Here is a 22,566-nt window from a genome sequence, read left to right as displayed (position 1 = left end):
GTTGTTATATTGCTAATTGACACCAAATATTATTTAGCTGCGTAGTTGTAGTTAGTAAATTCATATAAGAAAATTAATTTGATAGAGTTGTTACTTTTAAATGTTAAACTGAAGTTGACATTTGATATAACTTTGCATTTCGATCAACTATATTCAAAAGAATTTATATGCCTACTCATCAAAAGAATTACACGTCAGCAATACTTTACACTTTCACTTCCCTGGGGCACGTTAATATTCCACTCAATAATTGCCAGCTCAGTAAACATCTCACGTGCCCGAGTTAATCCCCTCACGTTGTGGACCCCACTCGAGACATTCCCGGTTAACCAATTCCGAAACAGTCCGAAAAATTCCAGCCTAGCATCCATTCAGACACAGAATCCTACATGTCGACTTCTCGTTGGCTTAAAACCCTTGACCTTCTGTACGACCGATCATCGAGCTTCCTCCACAACGACTCGAGAATATGCCACGTGGCGTCTCCTTCTTTCATCGGCACATTGTACAAGAGGGCCCGCTTAAACACCGGTTCATGTAAGTTTCTTTGTATTGCAGACAAATTAGTAGCCGCCACGTGTTCCAAAACCTTTCGTAGATTCCTCACGTCTTTCTCCGCCACCGTTAGTGAGATTTCCGGCCATTGTACCGTCTCCGAGAACGGTAATTGAATCCCATCGGCGATAACAACGGGAACACAACCTAACACGGCGGATTCCACTAGTCTAGGACTCCATGGTGCCCACCCTAAAGGACAGAGACAAAACACTGATCTCACGATTTCTGATCGGTATCCAGCAAACCGGTGCCGGTTTAGATAAAACCGCCTTCTTCCTCCGAATTTCTTTAGAATCGCCGTTCTCACTCCCCTACACGCCGGGAGAAAATGGCATTTTAGTAAATTAAACGAGAAATCCAAAAACACAAAAGTCAAAGTCAACAAGAAAAAAATGTGAAAGGTTTTGGCTAACACAACGCACTTGCTGTAAAAGCGTCCGCTAATATTCTTAGGGTTGACTTCCATTTTTCCCCGGAAAAACGCCCAAATGTCTCGCCGTCCGTTCACCGGAGCTTTTTCAATAGCTTTTTGAACACTCTCCGGTGGAATATAAGGAGGAATCACAACATGTTCCACTTCTTGACATGGATGCTTGTACTTAACTCCAAACGTTTGTAAAATTATTGATCTCTTCATAAATTTTGGAATCCCTTCCTCTATAGCCATATCCTCCTTCACAGAACACAAACCAATCAAAAATCAATTAAAAAAACAAACTTTAGGCATGGAAGCCCTTAAACATGAGGACTTTGGAGCTTACCATTGCGTGGAAGCATGCGCCAAAGTCATGGGAAGCGACGAAGACGTGGTCAGAGCCTTGACTCCTGTTCCAAAATGGGTAATGATCGGAGAGAAAATCGACGGCGGAGCTAAGGAGAGAGCGAGCGTGGCTTAGAGAAGGGAAGCCGTTGGATGTGGAGAAATTGCAAGAAACGTAGACAGGGACGAAGAAGTAATCAGCTTCATCTGGGTCTAACGTACGGACGTCGGAGGAGAGAAGTGCACGGTGGATAGCTACCTCCGCCGCGAAGAGGTGGCTAGCGCAACGGTCTGATGCTGTAACCCAATCGTCGTTATAACTCGCCGGTAAATCGTAAACGTATATCTTCATTCCGGTGAACAAACCTTTAATCAGAGACCCCAAAAAATCAATTTTTGAGGAGAAGTGAAAGATTTGAAACAGAGAAGAGATAAAGATCGAGGCTTTTTTACCAATGGAGGTGGTTTTAATGGCGGAAGATTCGATGAGAGCACGAGATGGGAGAGACGACGACGTTTTGTGGTTAGACAAGAGACGTATTGACGACGGTGAGGATTGGTCTTCGACGGAGAAGTAAGATGTGAAGAAATACAGAGAGAGGCAAAACCAGAGGATCCATGTGTAATAGTTTCTGAAGAAGAAGAAGATAAAGATGTTTCTTTTATTTCCTCCTCTGTTGTTATTAAGCTGCATTTTTACGACGAAACCTGTCTTCTTCTTCTTCGTCTTGGTGATGTTCGGTTTCTTTATGTCAAGCGACATTGCTTGATTTAGCTAAATCAAACTCAAGAGACAGAGATTTGGGAGAAATGTAGAGAAAGAGTCGTTGAAAGAATTACAAAACCGGTGATCTACTTCTCATCATTCTCTCGTGTGGGTTTGGTTTGAATCCAACAGGGTCATAACAAATCATTAAGAAACCCACACAAAAAAAAAAAGAGTTTTTTTCAGAGTACAGAGAGAATTTAGAGAGAGAAGGTCGTCACATGGTGATGGGCAATGGAGCAGAATAGAGCTCGGCAATGGTCTCGGGTTCATCGCTGGTCAAGTTTCTCGTAACCGTAGCAGATAACGTGGAATGACTATAATGCCCTTGTTGGCTCCGTGATCATTACTTTGCGGATTTTGGTAAGTTGGGATGTTTTGATCCCGTGAGGGGCATGTGCTTTTTATGTAAATGTGTCTTGATAAGCTAATTGTTGCTTTTTTGGATTACGTTTATCATTTGTAGTTTAATAATGACAAGTTAGATGTGACTTTAAATACACTTTTTATAACTCACTTCTGATTACAAAGTTCTCATAATGAAAGAAATGAAACTTGACAAATTAATGAAACTAAGTTAATTAATAATTCGATGGGATATACAATGCAATTTGCACCATACGCTTATCAGTCCTATATATTCCAAACCCTTAAAACTAAACTCAGAAGCCTAAAAGCTAATCCAACAAATATAAATTCTAAACCTTGAATCAGAAACTGTATATTTTTCTTATCAAAAGATTAGCCTATTTCTTCTTCTAAACTCTTTTTAGCCTTTTTGTTAATAGTCCCTACATAAAAATAAGATAATTTTTTTTTTCAGTTAGAAAATGAGCAGCCAAAAATACATCGTACTTCATCCCAAACGAGTATTAAAATACCGTTTTTTCAACCTAGTATCTAAAATTCGGATTTAAATTTGGAAAATAATAACATGTAATTGTAATCGAACAAATCCACTATAATATTATATATTATAAATATATTTAGAGTGGGGCTTGGAAAAAAATGCAAAAGGTATCTAAAAAGCTTACAAGGGCACTGGCCAGTGGCCACTGGGTCTGTGACTCTGTGTGTGGGGAGAAAGAGTGCAACACATTTACATACACACACGAAAAAGACTTTAAAATCCATTGTTTTTGTAATGTTATTCATTAGTTGTTAAATTCGGAAGTGTTTGGTTGTTATCAGAATGTGTCGTTGTGTCATACATGCATGAGCTTCGTATACTTATTCTTTGGTTGGCTAACAATTTGTATACATTTATTTTGTTCTCCAAGTATAGTAGTATCTCCTTAGTATTGTCATAATCTTGTCGTTTTTAAGAATAATATTTTGACTTATTAATATGCATGCAACGTTATTAAACATTTAAATAGTGAAAGGGAAGGAGTATATGATTATTTAAGGGGTTAGATATCATTAAAACCATATTTACTTTGTCCTAATTATACTTCTATCAATGGCCAATTAATCATCACACCAATCAATTCAAGTAGACAAGTGGTTATAAGTAAGACTTAGAAAAGTGGTTATGAGCACGGACATTGCCTAAGATGATAGAAGCTGGACATCTTCTATCTTTAGGTATAAGTAATGCCCACTTGGTAAGACAACGAAGACGAAATAAAGTTTTTTTTTGTATGTTGTAAAAGAAGCATATAAATACTAAAATACAACAGCTTTTTGTTATGGTCTCTGCTGTGATTTGGAGCAAATAATAGATGAAAGGTTAAAGAGAAAATGAATGTTCTTGACTCTTGAGGCGAATATCTTTTGTTTAGGTTTTTGTTATTAATCTAATAATAAACTTTGTAAAACTTAGTTTATAAATACGTTTCAAACAAATATTTAGCCTCATATCCTCCAAAACTTAATCACTTAATCAGTCACGGTTTCAAAGTCACCGTACATAATTTCATACTATATCCCCCACAAAATTTTGAATGTTCTAAGAAACGAAATCTACCGTCACAACAACATGGATAAAGAATATCAGAGTGGTTGTACCAATCACAAAATGGTTAATTAGTAACGGCATCTGTTAAAATTTGGGTGTATTTATTGTTTAATAAGAATTCAGCTACTGATTGGTCGCATTTTTAAGTCACCTAGATAGACTACAGTAAATGCAACATTTAATATTGTAACCAACCCAATTCACACATTTACCCATCTGAACATAAAAAGCTACATGTATATTTATATACATAGAGACAAAAATGGATTTACGTGCATGTATAGTATTGACAATTGAATTGAATGAAAATTACAGTATACTATAAATTTATCCATTTTAACGTTGAGCGACTATTTTTGCCAACTATGGTTGATGCGTTTTTTTTTTCCTTTCATTACTTTGTTCAAAATATATTAATTGGAATTATTGGATAAGGTTGGCGTAATATATTTGTTACTTCAATTGGAATGATATTTAGTATTTTATTCTAATAATAGATTCAATTTTGTTACTTCGCCAGCCTAACTTATACTTGGTGGTAATTGAAAAATGTGTAGTTTATTTGACAATGGTGCAGCATCGATCACTGACGATTGGTAGTTACATGCAAAAACTACTTCAAGCTAATTATATATTTGCACAATCGTTTGATTCACAACTTATGATACGATTCTTGATTTTTTATTTTATTTTTGAAACTGTCATGATTTTGAATCAGAAGGAAACTAGAAATCTTTATACAGCGACATAGCCTTAGCATCAGATTCAAATCATTTGCATTGCGTAGCGTAGCCATGGAACCTTTTCTTTTCCGGTTCTGTATCTGCCATCTGGTTTTGGACGAGGCTAGATGGATTTGTTTTTGGGCAATTGAACACTCCAAACTTCGGATCTTTCGTGTTGATGTATAGAAAATTACAAATCAAACATTTTGAAATATACATTATACATATACACTCGTTTTATCTAATTTTAATAACAACGGTGACACAATAACGACACTAATAACAATCAGTTAATCACGAACCACATCTCTATTCTAATAAAATTATACGTTGTGACTGTTTACTATCTCTTCGGATGCTGTTTGGTTTGACTATATATAATAAATAGTCTATAGTATTTTGAGTCTCCTTATTGTCAATGAATTCACGAGGCATTCATGATTCGGCATATATATATTATTCTTCACATTAAATATTTTTCTCTCTATATAATGTCTATATGTACATACGTAGATTAGATATATTATGATAGTTATTGTAGAAATATTACAATCGAAGCAATATGTTTGGTAAGGGGGTCGCTTAGACTTAAATCAGAAGGAAGAAGCTATCTGCATTATTTTTTATACTCTACCTCTGCCACTCCAACATCTTTCATTAACAAATAGAAAAACTTTTAAAAACAAGAGAGCAAAAAAAAACGGTTTTATATCAGTCTTGTTTATAAGGCTTTGTGCGAAAGTACCTAAAGTTGCTAATCTTTGCAATTTTACTAATCATCTCATAAAAATGTTGAATAACCTTGTAGTCCAAAATAATTGGCAATATAGTCATTATACATATATTGTAAATATTTTCACCATCACATACATTTGATTTTTAAAATTTTAAAAGTAGTCTTGAATTCTTTGTTTTGAAGGTTTTGATTTGGTATATAATTTATTAAAATTTTAAAATCTTGACAAAAACCTTGTTTATACCGGTTTTATTCAGTTTTTTTTTTTTTTTTTCTCTACAAGTCTTGTTTCAACCAGTCCAAACGTGACATGATGTGTGTCAATGTGGTTCTTCATAAAAACAAAGCACAAAAAGAAAACTCTCCATATATATATATATATATATATATATATAGTTATATTTTTAAACTATCTAACTTAATTATCTGATTCTTAGTTCAACTCCAACAAACATTTAAATGGGCCTTGAAGGACTTTGCAACCCATTGTAAATATTTGAACTGAAGGAGTTCTGCACATTTTATTGTTTCTAAAACTTCAGCCACTTGAATTTGAATTCTAGTCAGGATTGTCCTACCGGTTTAGAAGCCCATGGGTTGGGTATTGGGCTTTGACATATCTGAAATGGCTTAAATATCTTTCAAACACCTCTTCAAAGTCATAACTCATAACTCTTAACTAAAGAAAGAAAGGAGAAAACCTTCAGTTGAAATGTCACGAAACAGTTTAATTTACAAGAGACCTTTTATTTTCTTTAAAAAAGGATTGTGAGTAGTTATCTTTTACGTTACAAATATGATTGCTCAATGGAACTCATGTCATTTTCCCTTTTAAAACAAAAAAATTCAACATGACGAAAAAAAACTAAAATCTTCAACCATTTAATTACTCTTTTTTTTTTTTGAACACCAACCATTTAATTACTCTACTTCGAGAAAACTGAAACCTTTAGATATTTTAAGTTTTTCAATTTCCTTTTTGCATTTTTTCAAACACAAGACGACTAAGATTGTTAGACAACGTGAGATGGGCTAATTAGTCAACAAAATTCTAACACATAACACATGCAAGAAGGAACAAAAAGAACTTGTCTAATGGTTCGCGTGCTTACTGGAAAACAACTGGATGATATTATGTATCAGAAACACTCGGACGTCGAAGTCCACATTATAGAACTATCAAAACAATACACGTAGACTTTATGACACACACACACACAAAAACAATATTCGTAAATTATGTATACATGCCATGTTTGAAAATTGTTAGGAATCTCATATAGAAAGTAAACGAAAAACCTAAATTAGTAGATGACATATTGATATGTGTCAATTTATTCATTGTCATTAGAAGATTCTTTTGAACGTCCAAATAACTATTTTTAGACTAAATCGATTCTATATATTCTTAATGAAGAACATGCATGACAGACCAACTTTGACAATTATCTATTGTGGTCCTGCATGCTAAATGTTAAACATGCGATTTTTGGAATGTTAATTAGGTGTAAATTATGATGCCGTGTACGATGAAAATAAAAGGCATATATGGAGAAATGAGATTGAATATTTCTTTAACTGCCACAACGGTAATTTCGTTTTCGCATGTTTCTTAAAATGTTTCTTTAAAAGGCATATCATGAGGAATTGAATTATTGGCCGACAAAATAGTTTCCCTTAATATGGAATTTAAGGATCTTAATTAATTGGAGAAAACTAATACGCATACAAACTTGTTCCATTCATGATGACAGTGAAGAATGAAAGCAAAGCATGTCCTATGCATTTATGGATAGCTCCCATGTTTGTGGCTTCGTATTATTATCTCTTATCCTGAATTATCTTTGTTGTGAATATTGCCAACATATTAATAAGGCATTACAAGATATTGGATATTGGGTCATCATATTCAAAATCATACTGTAAGTGATATAGAGATCTATGAAGTCAATAACAATGTCTATTTATTTCTAACTCAAGACTAGTTATCAATAATTAGATTATTCCATATCTAAGAAAACATTTTTTCTTAGCTTGCTATCTATAACGTAATAGCAATTCTTCATAATATCTATATAAAGAAAACGATACAAAACATAAATTATAGTAGATTTTATCGCATTATCGCGATTCGCATATAGATTTTCCATAATTTCCAGTTTTCCACAATCTCATTTCTTATATCGCAAAAATAACATTTAATGCACAATATTATTAAATATTGTTGGTTAGATCAGCCTCAGTTTATTAATTGAAAAAATAATAATGAAAAACAGGTTATTCCGCAACTTAGTCGTTCTAATTAAACCCATTTAACACAGACTAGAAATACTATTGGCTCACATATATTTAGTTGGTCATTTTTACGTACTAGTGATTTATATATTATAGTGTACATTATACACTAATACACTACTGTATATGTTATAAAAAGCACGAGTAAGTACAACGAATCACAAAGCTACATTATCTTCGTGCGTGACCATTCACACAGAAAACCTAAGCAGACGAAAGAGAGAAGCTCTTAATATTCAACACAATAAAAAGAAAAGTAGAAATACAAAGATTTGCTTGACATGCTCTTAGATTAATGTTGGTGAAAGAGACCATGAAATGATAACTCTTGTCTCCTTACTTTTACTATTGGAAATACCTTTTTTTCCTTCTTTTTTTTGGGAATAATATTATACTATTCATCTGTATATTGTTGAAGGAGAGAATCATTTACACTCTTTTTAATGGCCCTATTATTAATATTAGGAATATCACCATCATGATTATCACTTAACACATGCTGATGCCCAGCAAACCAAATATGGATATTCACTTTACTTCCACTTGCAGTAAAAGTCAATAATCATTTTCAACAAAGTATTTCAAAAAATTGATTATAAATTTCTGCCCAAGAAATAAAGATTGATTTTTCGCCACCTTATTTACAAGTTTTACACCAAAAGTAAAGACATGGTACAAAACTTTGCTCAGTCTAAATTGATATTAGACGAATATTTGAGGAAACTAAATATTTATTTGATTACTTTCGTATTTTAAGTTGTTACTCCAGTTACATACAAAATATAGTTTTTTGACGTTGATACTATTACACTAGTTACGAAAAAAAAAACTATATTACACTAGATATCATACTTGATCAATGATCGATTAGCAAAACAAAAGAACATGAATATTTTTACACAAAAAAGATTATATCCGTAATTTTGAATATAAGATCTACCCCATGGATAATCGATACTGACAAAAAAAGGAAAAATTAACTATTGATGGTAGATTTTATACTGACTATAATATTAAAAACCGACGATATATATCTCTTGCTCCCGGTTATATTATGATCTAGCGATGTTATCTTTCACTAAAAATAAATAAAAAAATGAGCTGTTTATTTTGTAATTTTCACGTAACATTTGTGAACGAGAATGTGAGTAGCGAGAACATTTCTTCTTTTATTCCACGAGTAGTGATCGATTTAATAATTGAAAAAGGGATTCCATATCAACTTTTCTCAATATTTTGGTGGGAAAAGTTTGGTTACTTGCCTCTTTTGCTGACTGTGGAATCCACTTCGCATTGACTCTATGCTTCTTTGATTTCTAAACAAAAAAAAAAAGAAAAAGAAAAATGGTGTTCGAAGAAGCATTCGTTCCCGCTCTTTTCGGTGCTACTCGATTTTTCTTGTATAAAGACAAGAAACTTAATTGCACATCCCAAGAAAACCGAAGAAGAAAACAAAAGACTTTTACAAGAGTTGAGACTATAATGTGAGTGAGTGAGAGACCAAAGTCAGTAAACTACGATATTGGTCCAAGGTCTTCTCTTCCACCAAATACTTACGGCAAAAGAAAAAAGAAAAAGGCAAAAACTATAGCAATATATATTAAAAAGATACGCCCACTTAAATTTTTTTAATATCGTTTAATGTACAAGAACTAAACTTGAAACGAATGTATAAGAATGATTGAAAAAAGACATGAACTATAGTTATATTTTTGAAACGTTTTAGTACGTTTAGGGACATAATTTGTCTGCTCTGCTGTTCATAAAATTATATTTTGACATTGTAAGTTAACATTACTTTGAAGTTTTGTGAGATATTTTGTTCTTTAAATAATATTCTAAATAGTTTGCGCGTTGTAAATTATAAAGTGGGGTTAGTTGAAATAATGTTGCAAGATATGATACAATCATGTGGCATCATTTTATATTTCTTTTAATTTCTTAGTTATTCGATTAAATTATTGAAAACTCGAAAGAGAGCTACCTGAAAAAGCTTGATCTGCTTTAAGCAGTCCACTACAAGGTTTTACTAATATATAACTCCTTCCCTCCCTAACCCCTCAAGTTAAAACACATTCTCTTTCTCTCTCTCTCTCTCTCACACACGAACAGTTATTTAGAGAATCAGAAGATCCTTTTTAACCTCAATTTAGTTGAATTTTATGGATAACCAAAGCAATGCTCTTCTTGGTTGGCCTTACTACTCTCACGCAAAGGTAAATTTGTTTTTCTTTCTTAATTTGAGTTTCATTTGTTTCTTTAAACACTAGTGAGTGAGTAGTGGCAGGTTTTGGCTTTTGCCTTCCTTTTCTTTCAATTTTTATTTTGCTTAAACTGGCACATAATGTCTGTCCAAAAACAAGAAATTTCTCGAGGGTTTTCTGTTTTTCTTCTCCTTGGTCTATCTAATATACCCTGCATCTACACCTACTTGTTAACGATTCATCTAGATTTTTCATATTTTGCATTTCTTAGCAAGAGGTTGCTCAATTTAGGGGTTCCATGTTTCTTTCTTCTTTTGTTTGCTTCCTCTGTTTCCTCTGTTTCTTGATTTATGTGTCTGAGTGTTTTTACGACTTTTTACAGACAACAGAAGAAATAAGACAGTCTCTACTGTACACAACACTAGAGCTGGACCAAACAAAGATGTTTGCTTATGAAGAAATAAGGAAAAGAGACGAGCAATTGATCCATCTCAAAGACATCTTAACCAAAACCATCAAAGAAAGAGACGAAGCTCTCGAGAAATGTCAGCGTCTCATGTTCGATAGCCACTCGCTTCAGCAGCAAAAGCATATGACTCCTCCTTTATCTGGAGCTTCAAGCATTGAAGACGAACAAGTGCAGCCTCAACAACTAAGATCCAACAAGAGCTTCTCATCTTCTGATTGCGAGGAGAGCATTATGTCACCAACTGATCATATCATGAATCCACCACCATGTCAGCTTGAAGAAGTCTCAGGAACTGAGATTATCATGGATCCATTGTTGCAAGACAAGCCACTGCCTGAGAAGGGTAAGCTTTTACAAGCTGTTATTAAGGCAGGGCCTTTACTTCAGACACTGCTCTTAGCTGGTCCATTACCTCAATGGCGCCATCCGCCACCGCCTCTCAAGAGCTTCGAGATCCCTCCGGTCACAGTCCAATGCCCAATTGTCAACAATGGATGTGGGAAGTTCAACAGGAAAAGAGTATTCTCAGATGGATCCTATTCAGAAGCTAAGTATCAGAAAGTTCTTCTCCAATGACCGGGCAATGAAAACATTTCTGGCTACTGATCTTTTATCTTACTCAAGTAGTACTAATAGTCATCTAATATACCATTACATACATAGGTCAATTCCAGATTAATCTCACTTCTAGTGTTCAAGTGAGAGTGATCTTTTTGTACATTAGGGCTTTTGGTTATGCTCCATTGTGGGTTTAGATTTAGCGTGATGAGAAAGTAAGAAAAAAAAAACTCCCCTGGTTTAACTCTTAGCTCAATGAAGAGTTAATACTAAGTGAGAGAGTTTGCTAGTTTACTTCTTTCTCTAGTTATGCTTGCTATTTTTGTTGTTGTTGTTGTTGGGTTTTGTATCTCAACCCCAAAAACCCAATTTTACATTCATGTTTTGGCTCCATGATTGTGAAACTAATTTAGGGGTTTCTTTTGTACTCTATGATTTTTCCCTCTACTATCAGTTGGGGATGATTATGTTAAATCTAAAGCTCAAGACTTTAGCTTCATTTTCTCTCTCTCTATGTATGATGTTATGTTCCTGTCTTCATAATGTAACTTGTGGGGGTGTGCTTGATGATTTGTAACTTTTGAGATATTTTATTTAAATATTTTTGTGTTTGGGGGAAATGGGTGAGAAGTCGTTGGTAAGCCCAACAACCAAATGGTCCAAAAGCCATTTCATTGTCGGTTCGGGTAGGTCCTCAAGATCTAGAACCGGATCTTCTTGTCCATGTCACTAACATAAGTTGTTAAGCTGTGTCAAAAAATAGACAGTCCACTCATGGCTTATTGGATTGATTTACCTTTCAGTATATTATTTGGGCAATAGCTTCAAGTTATTATGTCCACAACAAGAAAGGATTTTAACTTCACTTGATCAAGAAACGAAATAGAGTTATAGAGATTTCATGAAAATGTGCAAATTCGACAAAAATTTCTATCTCAATTTGTGTTAAAAAGATAAGGCATATTTGTACATTCTTATACTGATTTTACCAAAATTTTACTTATTTAAACATTAATATATATAATTTATTTCAAGATATGGTTGTTTTGGGCTATAATGGTCTAGACTTGCAAGTTGGATTGGCTCAAAGCAGCTTTTGAATCTGTGATGATATAATTGTTAACAACCAAAGGCATTGACTGATACCAAACTATAGAAAGTACAAATAATCTCCTCATGGGAAATTCAGACACCAAAACCAGCTCTGGTTAAAAATTAACCGGTTGAACCAACAACCTGAGGCATTCCAGAGGAGCAAGAGTGACTATCAGAGCCTCTCTGTGTCTGTCTTGTATTGTAGGAACCACAGCTACTGCATTTATGCGCGATCAAATGAAACCGAACGTTCGTGTTTGAGCCGCAGTCATTGCAGAGAATCCATACCTGACTCAACACATCACATTTAAATCCAAATCAGAAAGTGTACATAACACAAACACACACACACACACGAGAATCAAATATCGAATTTAATTTTGGTTTACCATCTTGTTTTCATACATCTTTGGCATTGGGTATGCAGCAACCTGCAAAATTTTGAATGTAAGACTTAGTGAAACATAAGAGACTATACAAGGAGACCGAACATCAGATCAAGAAACCTCACCTCTTCATCAAGTTTCTTCCACAGATTAGACATGTCACATATGGATTTGGAGCATACAGGGCATGTGTATCTACACAAAGCATCAAGAATTTTTTTAATCTTTGTTTATCAATGACTTCATTCATGGGTTGCATAAAAGATTTGAGAGTTCTTTTACCGGTTATGTAGCCCCATATCTTTCGTGCATTCTAGATGCATAGTGTGACCACATCGTAGGACAGTGATATCTCTTGTTGAATCAAACAGATACTGAGAACAAATACATCCACATCAAGTTCAATTGTAAGAAACCATTATGTTGCATTAAGAAATGGGTGAATCTGATTCTTATACCTCAAAACAAACCGGGCAATTGTGATGCATAGCGCCTTCAACACATTGGTGTTTGTCCTCCATAATTTTGGAGTAGCAACATCCTGTTTTAAGAAAACAAAATAAGATCTCCAAACAAAGAAAGGCACGAGAATTTGTAGAAACAAGAACATGAGGTTTTGTCTCTTACGGCATCTTTTGCAATGGAAAAAGTTTTCTTCTCCTCCGGTCCTATTAAACCAACATCATGAGATAACATATCAATAATTAGTTACCAAAAATCAACAGATTCTTTTTTGAATAGGTAAGCAAAAATCACAATGCCAGTTTCTATACCTGCAAATCCCACACTCATCACAGTGATATTGCTTCTTGGAAAGCTGAAACAACCAATATTAAGTCTCATTACTACTAATTCCAGCTATAGAAAGAGCAATAACTCAATTACAAAACTTACATCATCGTCGAAGAACTTGCATTTTGAACAGAAGTACTTCCCCATACATACACCACAATTGGAGCAGTTTTGCTGAACCTGAAGAAAACAAATTACAGGTCTCTTCTACATCAATAAACATATTTACCAATAGAATTTGTATATCTAAAATGTAGATACTCACGTCTTGTTCTGTCTCACAAAGCGAGCATATGACCTGAAAAAAAGTAGACCAAAATTGTTATCACAATGAATAAACAGAATCAAAATGTTCATAAACCAGAATGTTCAAAGTTAAAAACCTTTGAAACTTCATGTCGAGGAAGCTCATGTCTATGATGCTGTTCAATATGAAGAGAATCCTGTTGAAACAAACAAAACACATTAACATCTATAACCAAAACTTGTTCTTCACAAAAACACACACACACACACAAGTTACAAAGACAGAGAAGTAAAAAGACTATTCCTTTAATATTAGTTTTCTACCTTAGCTTCGTTGTGGCAATGTCTGCAATCAAAAATCTCATCACAACATGGTGCTCTAATCTTGCATCGTCTTCTATAATGTGAACACCTAAACACACACACACAAGGATAATCAAATTCAAAAAAAAAAAAAAATGAAACTTTAGCTTCAAAACTCAAAAGAAACTCAAAAGATGTTATTTACCCGTAATGCCCAGATCCAATCTCCATTAGATTCGCAAATTCTTGATTTTGCTCATTTTCATGGAAACCCATATCCATACTTTACCTAAAGTTTTGATCTTTCTTACTTGGAATCAACACCAATCAGATATCAAAATTTGTTGAGAGTAACGAAAGAATAAAAGAAACGTAATTTGAAGAAATGTATTGACGACGTTTGGTAATCAGAAACAGAGGAAGTTGCAGAGATGAAAAAGCAATCATGTTGATGATATTTATTTATATGAAGATGAGTGATGACTCAGCAACACGCCAGATTTTTTATTTTGCCTAATCAACAAATCCCATACTCATTATTAAAAAGGTTTTAACGTTTTTGTTTTTTTTGCTAAATATAAATTTTCTTCTTAATAAACAGAAATATTTTTCCACTTGTTTATGGTTTACTCCTAATTGGAATTCATTAGCAGAATACATAATTTTAAATAATAAAAAATTACATAATAGTTAATTTTAAATAAAATACATAATAGTTAATTAGTCAGAGCCAAATTTCATCAACATTAATGAGAAAACTAGAGGTAAAAAAAATTGAAAATGAAAAGTGAAAAGAGATTCGTTGTCGGACTTTTGTTAAAAAAAATATCTTACTTGTAATTATGCATTAAAAAGAAAGTTATTTTTTTATATTCTATTAGAAAAAGTTTAATGTACTAAGTGAAAGTTAATAACATATGAAACACTCGGTTTAAGATTCAATTCAGTTGGCGACTTGGCGGGTCATTAAGAACAAATTTTTGTGGTGTGTGGGTCAATGTCAATATGTCATGTCTTGTTTTTAAAAAGCAGAAAACAGGATAGGATTGGATAATGGATATGTCCTCCAACTTGATGACTCAATTTTTTGGGTCCACTCTTTTATAAATTCTACTAAAACACACTATGGAATACTTTTTTTTTTTTTTGAAGTTTGATATTAGTAGTGTTAAAGTTGTGGGCTAAGTTCTTGAGTTAGATTAGTAGGTAGTGTCAACTCAATATTTGATCTTCAATGGGCTTAGATTGGGCTTATCTTTTGGGTTTGTTATAAAATAAGTATTTGGTAAAATGGGTTAGTTTCTTTTTCTTTTTTTGGTCAACCAAAATGGTCAAGTTTTAGGAAAGGATTAGAGTGCCTAAGTATCATCATTTATTTGTTGATAAGTTTGACCAAAACGTAACAAAATTATTTCGCAACCAAAAAGTACTAGTCAAAGGGGGGCGCCAACTATTTGATAAACAACAGCAACTGTTTTTTTTTTAAAACAAACCGTTACGTTGTTGAATATTTTGACGTTAAGAATAAATTATCAGCGAAAAAAAACGAAATCGATCTTTTACAAGTTTGACAAAAGCATATCTTCGTCATCATCATGACCGATTCTCAAGCACTAGTTCCTGGGCCTTCACCGCCTCATAGCAAAGCTGAAATTTGTTACGGAGCTACTTTTTTCAACATCTCTTCTTATGGAATCATGGAAAAATATGAAACTCCTACTGTTATCTTCGGATATGCATTGCCTCTCCTTGAGCTGCAGATCATTCTCATCTTCGTTTGCATCGTCTTATCTCATATGTTCCTCAGACGTATTGGCATACCACGGTTCGTCTCCAACATACTTGTAAGTTAAGAAAAACGTCCACAACTGTCAATTTCTTGTATCGCAAGTACCAAACGCTTGGTTTCTTGTACTGCAAGTAACAATTTTTTTTTTTTTTTGAACTAGGCTGGTTTGATTCTTGGACCTCAGCTGCTTGATCTTCTGGAGTATTCATCGGACCGATTATCGTTAGACATCCCCGGAAACGTAGCGTTGGAAGGTGTGGCCAGGCTTGGGTTGGTAATGTTCACGTTCTTAATGGGCGTGAAGACCAACAAGAGAGCGGTGTATCAAATCGGTAAACGTCCGATAGTAATCGCGGTTTCGTCCTTTTTCGTGACTATGATCAGCGGGTTAGCCTTCAGAAACTTCCGTCTCGACAAGGTCGACCCTCTTTATATGCCTCTGAGGCTAGCCCCAACAGAACGCTCCGTGATTGTATCGATTCAAGCAGTAACGCTGTTACCGGTCATAACCCACCTCGTATATGAGCTGAAGATGTCAAACTCCGAGCTCGGCCGCATCGCCATATCTACAGCCGCCGTCAGCGATTTCCTTGGATTTCTCACTCTAGTATGCATCTCCTACGTTGGAACATACAGGTATGTAAGACGTCGATTAATTTAGGAATCTAATTGGTGCATTTGCATACAAAACTACTTACCTCATTAAATATACTTTTGTAGTAATCAAAGTCTACAAATCCGGAGACCTAAAGCAATATATATAATGCTCTAAAACTGGTTAAAAGTTTGATCAACGAAAAGTTACCGTTTTATTGTCTATAAAGCAATACTAATTGTTATCTACACAATAGACGGCACCGGAGTGTTTGATTAGTAATGTATATCTACTATCTAACGAACATTATTTGCTATAATAGTTTGAAACGGTCTGCAGGTATGTATCGCCCGGAATAGCCAACCGCGACATAGTGGCATTGATCATCTTAGTCCTTGTGATCCTATTCATCTTCAAGCCAATGGCACAACGAATAGTGGACATGACCCCAGAAGGCAAGCCCGTACCGAAAGTCTACTTATACGTAACAATCCTGACCGCAATCGCCGCGAGTATATACTTAAGTGTTTTCAACCAAATGTACATTCTAGGAGCTTTATTGGTGGGGTTGGCAATCCCAGACGGTCCGCCTCTGGGATCTGCGTTAGAGGCAAGGTTCGAGAGCTTGGTTACAAACATATTTTTCCCTATTTCAATCGCGGTCATGGCGATGAAAGCTGACGTTGTAAGAGCATTGTATTCGTTCGATGACATTTCCTTTAACATACTTCTACTGGGTCTTACAGTGGTAGTGAAATGGACTGCCTCTTTTGTACCTTGCTTGATCTTCTGCGAGTTACCTACTAGAGAATCCGTTATCATCGCCACTATCATGAACTATAAGGGTTTTGTTGACTTATGCTTCTTCGATGTCGCCTTAAGAAGAAGGGTAAAATAATCTTCATCTAACCTACACTCTACATGTATATATATTGCATCATATGGTTTTGAATTAATGGTTGAATGTTTTTTGTTTTCTTTAACAGAATTTGTCGCGAGCAACGTACACGGTCATGATTATTTACGTGCTATTGAACGCGGGGATTTTGCCTACGATTATAAAAGCACTATATGATCCAAAGAGGAAGTATATTGGATATGTCAAGAGAGACATTATGCATCTTAAAACAAACTCAGATCTCAAGATTCTAACTTGTTTGCACAAGCCTGACAACATCTCAGGTGCGATCTCGCTACTTGAATTGCTTTCCTCGCCGCTAAACAACGATAACAAAGACAGAGGAGTCATTGCTGTCACGGCGTTACACCTAGTGAAACTCGCAGGACGTACGTTTCCCATCTTGATACCTCATGACAAGCGGTCTAAAGCGCGGTTGCTTCAAAACTCTTACATACAAACAATGATGCTCGCGTTCACCGAGTTTCAACAAGAGAATTGGGAATCTACCACTGTTAGTTCCTTCACAGCTTATTCTCATGAGAACCTAATGGATCAAGACATTTGCAATCTTGCTTTAGACCACCTCACATCGATGATCATTGTCCCTTCGGGACGAAAATGGTCACCCGATGGAGAATATGAATCAGACGATATTATGATCAGACGTGTTAATGAATCTCTCCTTGACCTCGCTCCATGTTCTGTCGGCATACTTAACTACCGAGGATATAATAAAGGTAAGAAAAAGACCAACAGTATCATTAACGTTGGTGTGATCTTCATTGGTGGTAAAGATGATCGTGAGGCGCTTTCCCTTGCGAAATGGATGGGACAGAACTCGAGAGTGTGTCTTACTGTTATCAGATTTTTGTCTGGTCAAGAACTAGATAAGTCCAAGAATTGGGATTACCTTGTTGACGACGAGGTCTTGAATGATTTGAAAGCGACATATTCATTGGCCAACAATTTTAACTATATGGAGAAGGTAGTCAACGGTGGACCTGCGGTGGCCACCACCGTTAGATTGGTGGCGGAAGACCATGATTTGATGATTGTAGGAAGAGATCACGAAGATTATTCGCTGGACTTAACAGGGTTGGCACAGTGGATGGAGCTTCCGGAGTTAGGAGTCATCGGAGATTTGCTTGCATCCAAAGATTTAAGAGCTAGGGTTTCTGTTTTAGTAGTTCAACAACAACAACAACATGGATGAGTGTAACATATGTCAGTGAATGATCTCAAAAAAAAAAATTGAATTATACTCGCATCATGGGTAAATGTTAGAATTTACATTTGACGTGGAAATAGATTTAATATAATTGATCTAAACAACATTGGTTAATCCATTCATTACCAAATTGTTTTTGAGTAAGAAACTCATGCATATATTGTTCCTAAAATAGTATATATCAAATCAATAATCCGGTATTTTTGAGAGATGAGTTGTTCTGCTCTAACATAGTATACAAAGATGAGTTTGACGCAGTTGGAATACATTGATAAGCCAGTTAATTATTGATTTATCTAAATTTAGTGTTCATTAAAATTGTATTTTAAATGTATGCAAATAATCCATTTCGTACTACTTAGCACAGTTAATTTGCACAGAATTATTCCAAATATCTAAATCTTGGCGCTTTGTTGAAGCAAACACTACTGCTAAAAAATTAAAAAATTAAAAAAATAATAATAATAATAATAAATAAATAACAAAATTGAAAATTTCACCTGAGCTTTAATGAAAAAAAATACGAGTAATGTGCACAATGTAGTTCTATAACCACTCCTATGAATATCCAATGATTTCTAAAACACAGATTATGTAAGAGAAAAATTCAAACGTGAGATATCTCCATTGTTCATCCGAGCTCAAGCACAACAAAGGTTTCAGTGAAACTGATCGAAAAATAAGTGAAAATGTCTTGTATTTTACTTCGATTTCTTACATTGTTCAACATGAAATTTCAAACTATTTTAACCTAAATAAATATGTTCGATCTTGACCAGTTTCTCTATTTCCCTCTATGTTGTTTTAGTGTTAATATAAACATGATTTTCTATAAATATAAAGATTAATATAGTTGTTGATCGCAAAACCTTATGCGATTATATTTGTGATGAACTGATCGGCTAAGTGGATTTTCCAAAAAGTTACATTTGAATGGTCTAAATAAAATTTACAAAAAAAATATTCTTCTTACAATTAAATTTCTAAGTCTATAATGAAAAGAATGGTAAAATTGCAAAATGATTATGTACGTATATAAGAACCTAAATCATTAGCTGTTGTTGTTGTATAACCAAAACAGAAGCTTGGCAATTAAAATCCTGTGAAGTCAATAAATCTCCAATAATACCAAGCTCCTTAAACTCACTCCATTCCTCAAGCCCTTCTGTGAACACACTCGTCCTTCCGTTCCCTCTTCCCACTATGAACATATCGAAATCGCTTACCATCGATCTTAGCAAACTCGATGTTTCAGCCGCGTCTTCAATCGCTTTCTCCGAGTAGAAAATGTCTACTAATGTATTGCTTTTCACGTCTCTAAGAAGTTCATCGTCAAGCATTTTATCCCACACCGTGTTCTCTCGTGCTTTCTCATCGGTAGTGATCAGTCGAACAATGGTTATATTGATCCTTGGGTCACGGGCCATTCGTGTAGCAAGTGTCACTGCTTCTCTATCGTCTTTACCGCCTAGGAAGATCATACAAATATTGTAAGATGATAAGTTTGGAACTGTGCCATTGATGGTTTTCCGTCCGGAACTGATGTTTTTCCGTCCGGAACTGCTTCGGTATACAAAGACTCCGACAGAACAAGGTGCCACGTCGAGAACGCTCTTGTTAAGGTTCCGGATCATGTTATTGTTAGAGATAAGAGCTGATCCGTCAGCAGACCAAGTCTGGTGAAAAGGAAGGAGTATGAGAGAAGTAGTGTTGTTGAGAGCAAGCATACATATATCTCCGTGCATCGTATCGGGCATAGATAAAGCCGTGTAGGTGCTTACGAAGACCGAACCATAGAAATCTTTACGAAACTTTTCAAAGGAGACAAGTACATTGTTTGAATAAGACGTCTCCTCTGTTCTGCGAGTTTGCAATTTATGTGAAATGAAGATCGGATTTGCTTGTCCTACAAGCTCCATCAAGTGGAGAACGTAGGTAGCTACAGGAGATTCCCGGGACGGACAAATAGCTTCAAGAAGATTAATCATTGGACTTATATCATCAGTTCTGTAAATGCAAGACAGAATCCTTAGCTCAGAGTTTGGTTTCAAATGCTGCATATTCCGCTTCTCGTACCCCGCGTACATCCTCGAAGGATCGTATAAGTACCGCAAGATCGGAGGAATGATTGCGGAGTTCAACGTTATGTAAAGACACGCCACAGTGAAGGTCTCGGGACGGACAGACTGCAATGTTCAAAGCATAAACATAAGATAAACTTTGTATTGAAATGATTAATTATGATTATGAACTTCATTATGTGTGTATACATAATTACATACCCCTCTTTGGTAGGCCAAGGCGTAGGCACCGAGCTCGAAGATGCCTTTAAACGACATGATAAGAGATAGAGCGAAGCAATCTTCCATCGGCATACCATAGAACAAAGCAGGAACAGTAGTAAAGATGAACTTGACGACAAAAGATGTTACCATGATGAGTATAATACCATTGAGACCTTCCCAACCAAATAAAGCCGAAATATCGATCTCCGTGGAAGATGAAGCAATGAAAAACGGAAGAAAAGTTCCGAATATAGCCGACTCATACTTCTGAATGATCGCAGAACCTAAAGGAGGACCATGAGGAACAGCAAGACCTAAGATGAAAGGTCCCATGAAAATAGATTGCTTGCACCAATTGGCAAGAATGGCTGAACCAGAAACCATAACAATTATTGTACTTAAGTAGATTGCCTTGACGGGACGACCGGAAGGTGTTTGTTTAATAATGTAGAACATTAACGGTCTGAAAACATAGATGGCAATACATACAAAGAGAACCACTATCCCTGCTCGCATCAAAGGACGATTCCCTGCAATAACATCACCTATAAACACACTCCCGAGCCGTGTTTGTTCGTCCTTGAGCTCCTTCATAAATATGAGAACGGAAGCGAGAATTGAGGTGCTGAAATCACTTATCACAGCAGAAGATATCGCTAGACGACCAAGCTCTGAGTTTTGTAGCCTGAGCTCAAAGAGAAGGTTTCCAACAACGGGGAAAGAAGAAAGACATTGGATTGAGTAAATCACAACATACTCTAATGAATTGAGAGTATGGTCTGAGTTTTTCGTTCCAACGTCCCTTAAGTTTCCGAAGAAGATAACGGAACAAACTAACGTCGAAAGTAAAACAGAGGAGAGCCCAATGGTGATAGCTTTTCTTCCTGTGGTTCGGATCAAACCCGTGTCCATTTTAACTCCCATCAAGAACCAGAACATCATGTAAGAACAAGCAGCAGTGAGACTAAACACAATCTCTTTGTAATCCTCTGTAGAAAAGAATCTTCTCGCTGCTGAATTCTCCTTTAGAAAAGACTTGCTTAAAAGAACACCAGTCTACAAACAAAGATCAACACAAACCTCAAATTTCAAATCCAGATAACAAGAAAACGAAATCGAGATTTTCGATTACTTACAAGCATATGAGAAGTGAAACGTATCATGCCAAGACGTCGAAGGAAGAAATGTAAGAATTGCCATAAGAAAGAGATGATGAGAAATATCATTTGCAAGTGTGGAAACGCGTAATTCCAGAAATGAACATTGATGTTAGGATCTGAGAATTTTTGTTGCGGCCAAACACCATTGGAGCTAGGGTTGATAGGTAAGACGTCACAAATCATGGTTCCTTCTCTCCATGTGTCTCTCATGTAAAACATCTTATTATCTCCAAACACCTCCATTGATGATGATGAACCCTCAAATGAAACAAATTAAAAAAAAAAAAAGATTCCAGGAGCAATGTGTTATCGGAGAAGGATTACAAGGATTTGGATCTTTTATATGAATTAATTCTTCTTTTACTGTTTAGGTAACAGAATCTAAAGAACAAGTGATCATCTGAGTTTTAAAACCCTAATAATAGTAAATAATGAATGGGCAAACGTTACCAACAAGAAACAGGTTTTGGCCGGCGACATAAATATATATATTTTAAAGGATTGTCTGATTACTGTTAGTTTTTACAGGTTACAACTTAATTCTGCTAATTTACGGGTAATTGAGCAAACTACAACAGACAAATTGCCAAAGGTCATGAAGAAAGAAATTACAATCCAACTTCTGGCGATACCACGTGCCGCCTCTATTTCTCCGGTGATTCCGATGGATCATCAGATTATGATGACGAGTAATCATCTCCGATCCCGTGTTCTTGCTCACGTCCCGGTGATCAGATTGGAGGAATTTGAAATTG

General features: G+C 35.2%; 5 protein-coding genes across 7 annotated transcripts; 2 read left to right on the top strand and 3 right to left on the bottom strand.

Annotated features, from left to right (window-relative positions):
- Positions 1-77: 77 nt before the first annotated feature.
- On the bottom strand, positions 78-2,616 carry F8H (glucuronoxylan glucuronosyltransferase, putative). Of its 2 annotated transcripts, NM_122200.4 has the most exons (4): positions 1,772-2,616; positions 1,320-1,684; positions 981-1,231; positions 78-869 (listed from the first exon to the last, which is right to left on the bottom strand). In NM_122200.4, the coding sequence occupies exons 1-4, from the start codon at positions 2,079-2,081 to the stop codon at positions 386-388; spliced, it is 1,410 nt and encodes a 469-aa protein (NP_197685.2). In that variant the 5' UTR covers positions 2,082-2,616; the 3' UTR covers positions 78-385. The 2 variants fall into 2 exon arrangements, with proteins under 2 accessions (NP_197685.2, NP_001330046.1); NM_001343782.1 differs by having other exon boundaries at positions 99-869; positions 1,320-2,340.
- A 7,251-nt stretch (positions 2,617-9,867) lies between these two features.
- Positions 9,868-11,648, top strand: AT5G22930 (enabled-like protein (DUF1635)). Its single transcript, NM_122199.5, has 2 exons — positions 9,868-10,016; positions 10,387-11,648. The coding sequence occupies exons 1-2, from the start codon at positions 9,963-9,965 to the stop codon at positions 11,047-11,049; spliced, it is 717 nt and encodes a 238-aa protein (NP_197684.4). The 5' UTR covers positions 9,868-9,962; the 3' UTR covers positions 11,050-11,648.
- Positions 11,649-11,989: 341 nt separating this feature from the next.
- Positions 11,990-14,407, bottom strand: AT5G22920 (CHY-type/CTCHY-type/RING-type Zinc finger protein). 2 transcript variants are annotated; one of them, NM_122198.3, is made up of 12 exons: positions 14,059-14,407; positions 13,875-13,962; positions 13,688-13,747; positions 13,570-13,602; positions 13,407-13,484; positions 13,286-13,329; positions 13,140-13,180; positions 12,971-13,053; positions 12,795-12,886; positions 12,638-12,707; positions 12,516-12,557; positions 11,990-12,414 (listed from the first exon to the last, which is right to left on the bottom strand). In NM_122198.3, the coding sequence occupies exons 1-12, from the start codon at positions 14,133-14,135 to the stop codon at positions 12,247-12,249; spliced, it is 876 nt and encodes a 291-aa protein (NP_197683.1). In that variant the 5' UTR covers positions 14,136-14,407; the 3' UTR covers positions 11,990-12,246. The 2 variants fall into 2 exon arrangements, with proteins under 2 accessions (NP_197683.1, NP_001330321.1); NM_001343781.1 differs by having other exon boundaries at positions 11,990-12,557.
- A 1,041-nt stretch (positions 14,408-15,448) lies between these two features.
- On the top strand, positions 15,449-18,351 carry CHX9 (cation/H+ exchanger 9; the record flags this gene model as incomplete). Its single annotated transcript, NM_122197.1, has 4 exons — positions 15,449-15,697; positions 15,803-16,278; positions 16,577-17,126; positions 17,224-18,351. The coding sequence occupies 4 exons, from the start codon at positions 15,449-15,451 to the stop codon at positions 18,349-18,351; spliced, it is 2,403 nt and encodes an 800-aa protein (NP_197682.1).
- A 1,058-nt stretch (positions 18,352-19,409) lies between these two features.
- On the bottom strand, positions 19,410-22,054 carry CHX3 (cation/H+ exchanger 3; the record flags this gene model as incomplete). Its single annotated transcript, NM_122196.1, has 3 exons — positions 19,410-20,552; positions 20,649-21,707; positions 21,788-22,054. The coding sequence occupies 3 exons, from the start codon at positions 22,052-22,054 to the stop codon at positions 19,410-19,412; spliced, it is 2,469 nt and encodes an 822-aa protein (NP_197681.1).
- Positions 22,055-22,566: the final 512 nt, after the last annotated feature.

This window comes from Arabidopsis thaliana, chromosome 5 (genome assembly GCF_000001735.4).
Source record: "Arabidopsis thaliana chromosome 5, partial sequence".
Classification (NCBI taxonomy): Eukaryota; Viridiplantae; Streptophyta; class Magnoliopsida; order Brassicales; family Brassicaceae; genus Arabidopsis; species Arabidopsis thaliana.
The sequence above is the reverse complement of the archived record's forward strand: the minus strand, read 5'-3'. Positions and strand labels throughout refer to the sequence as shown.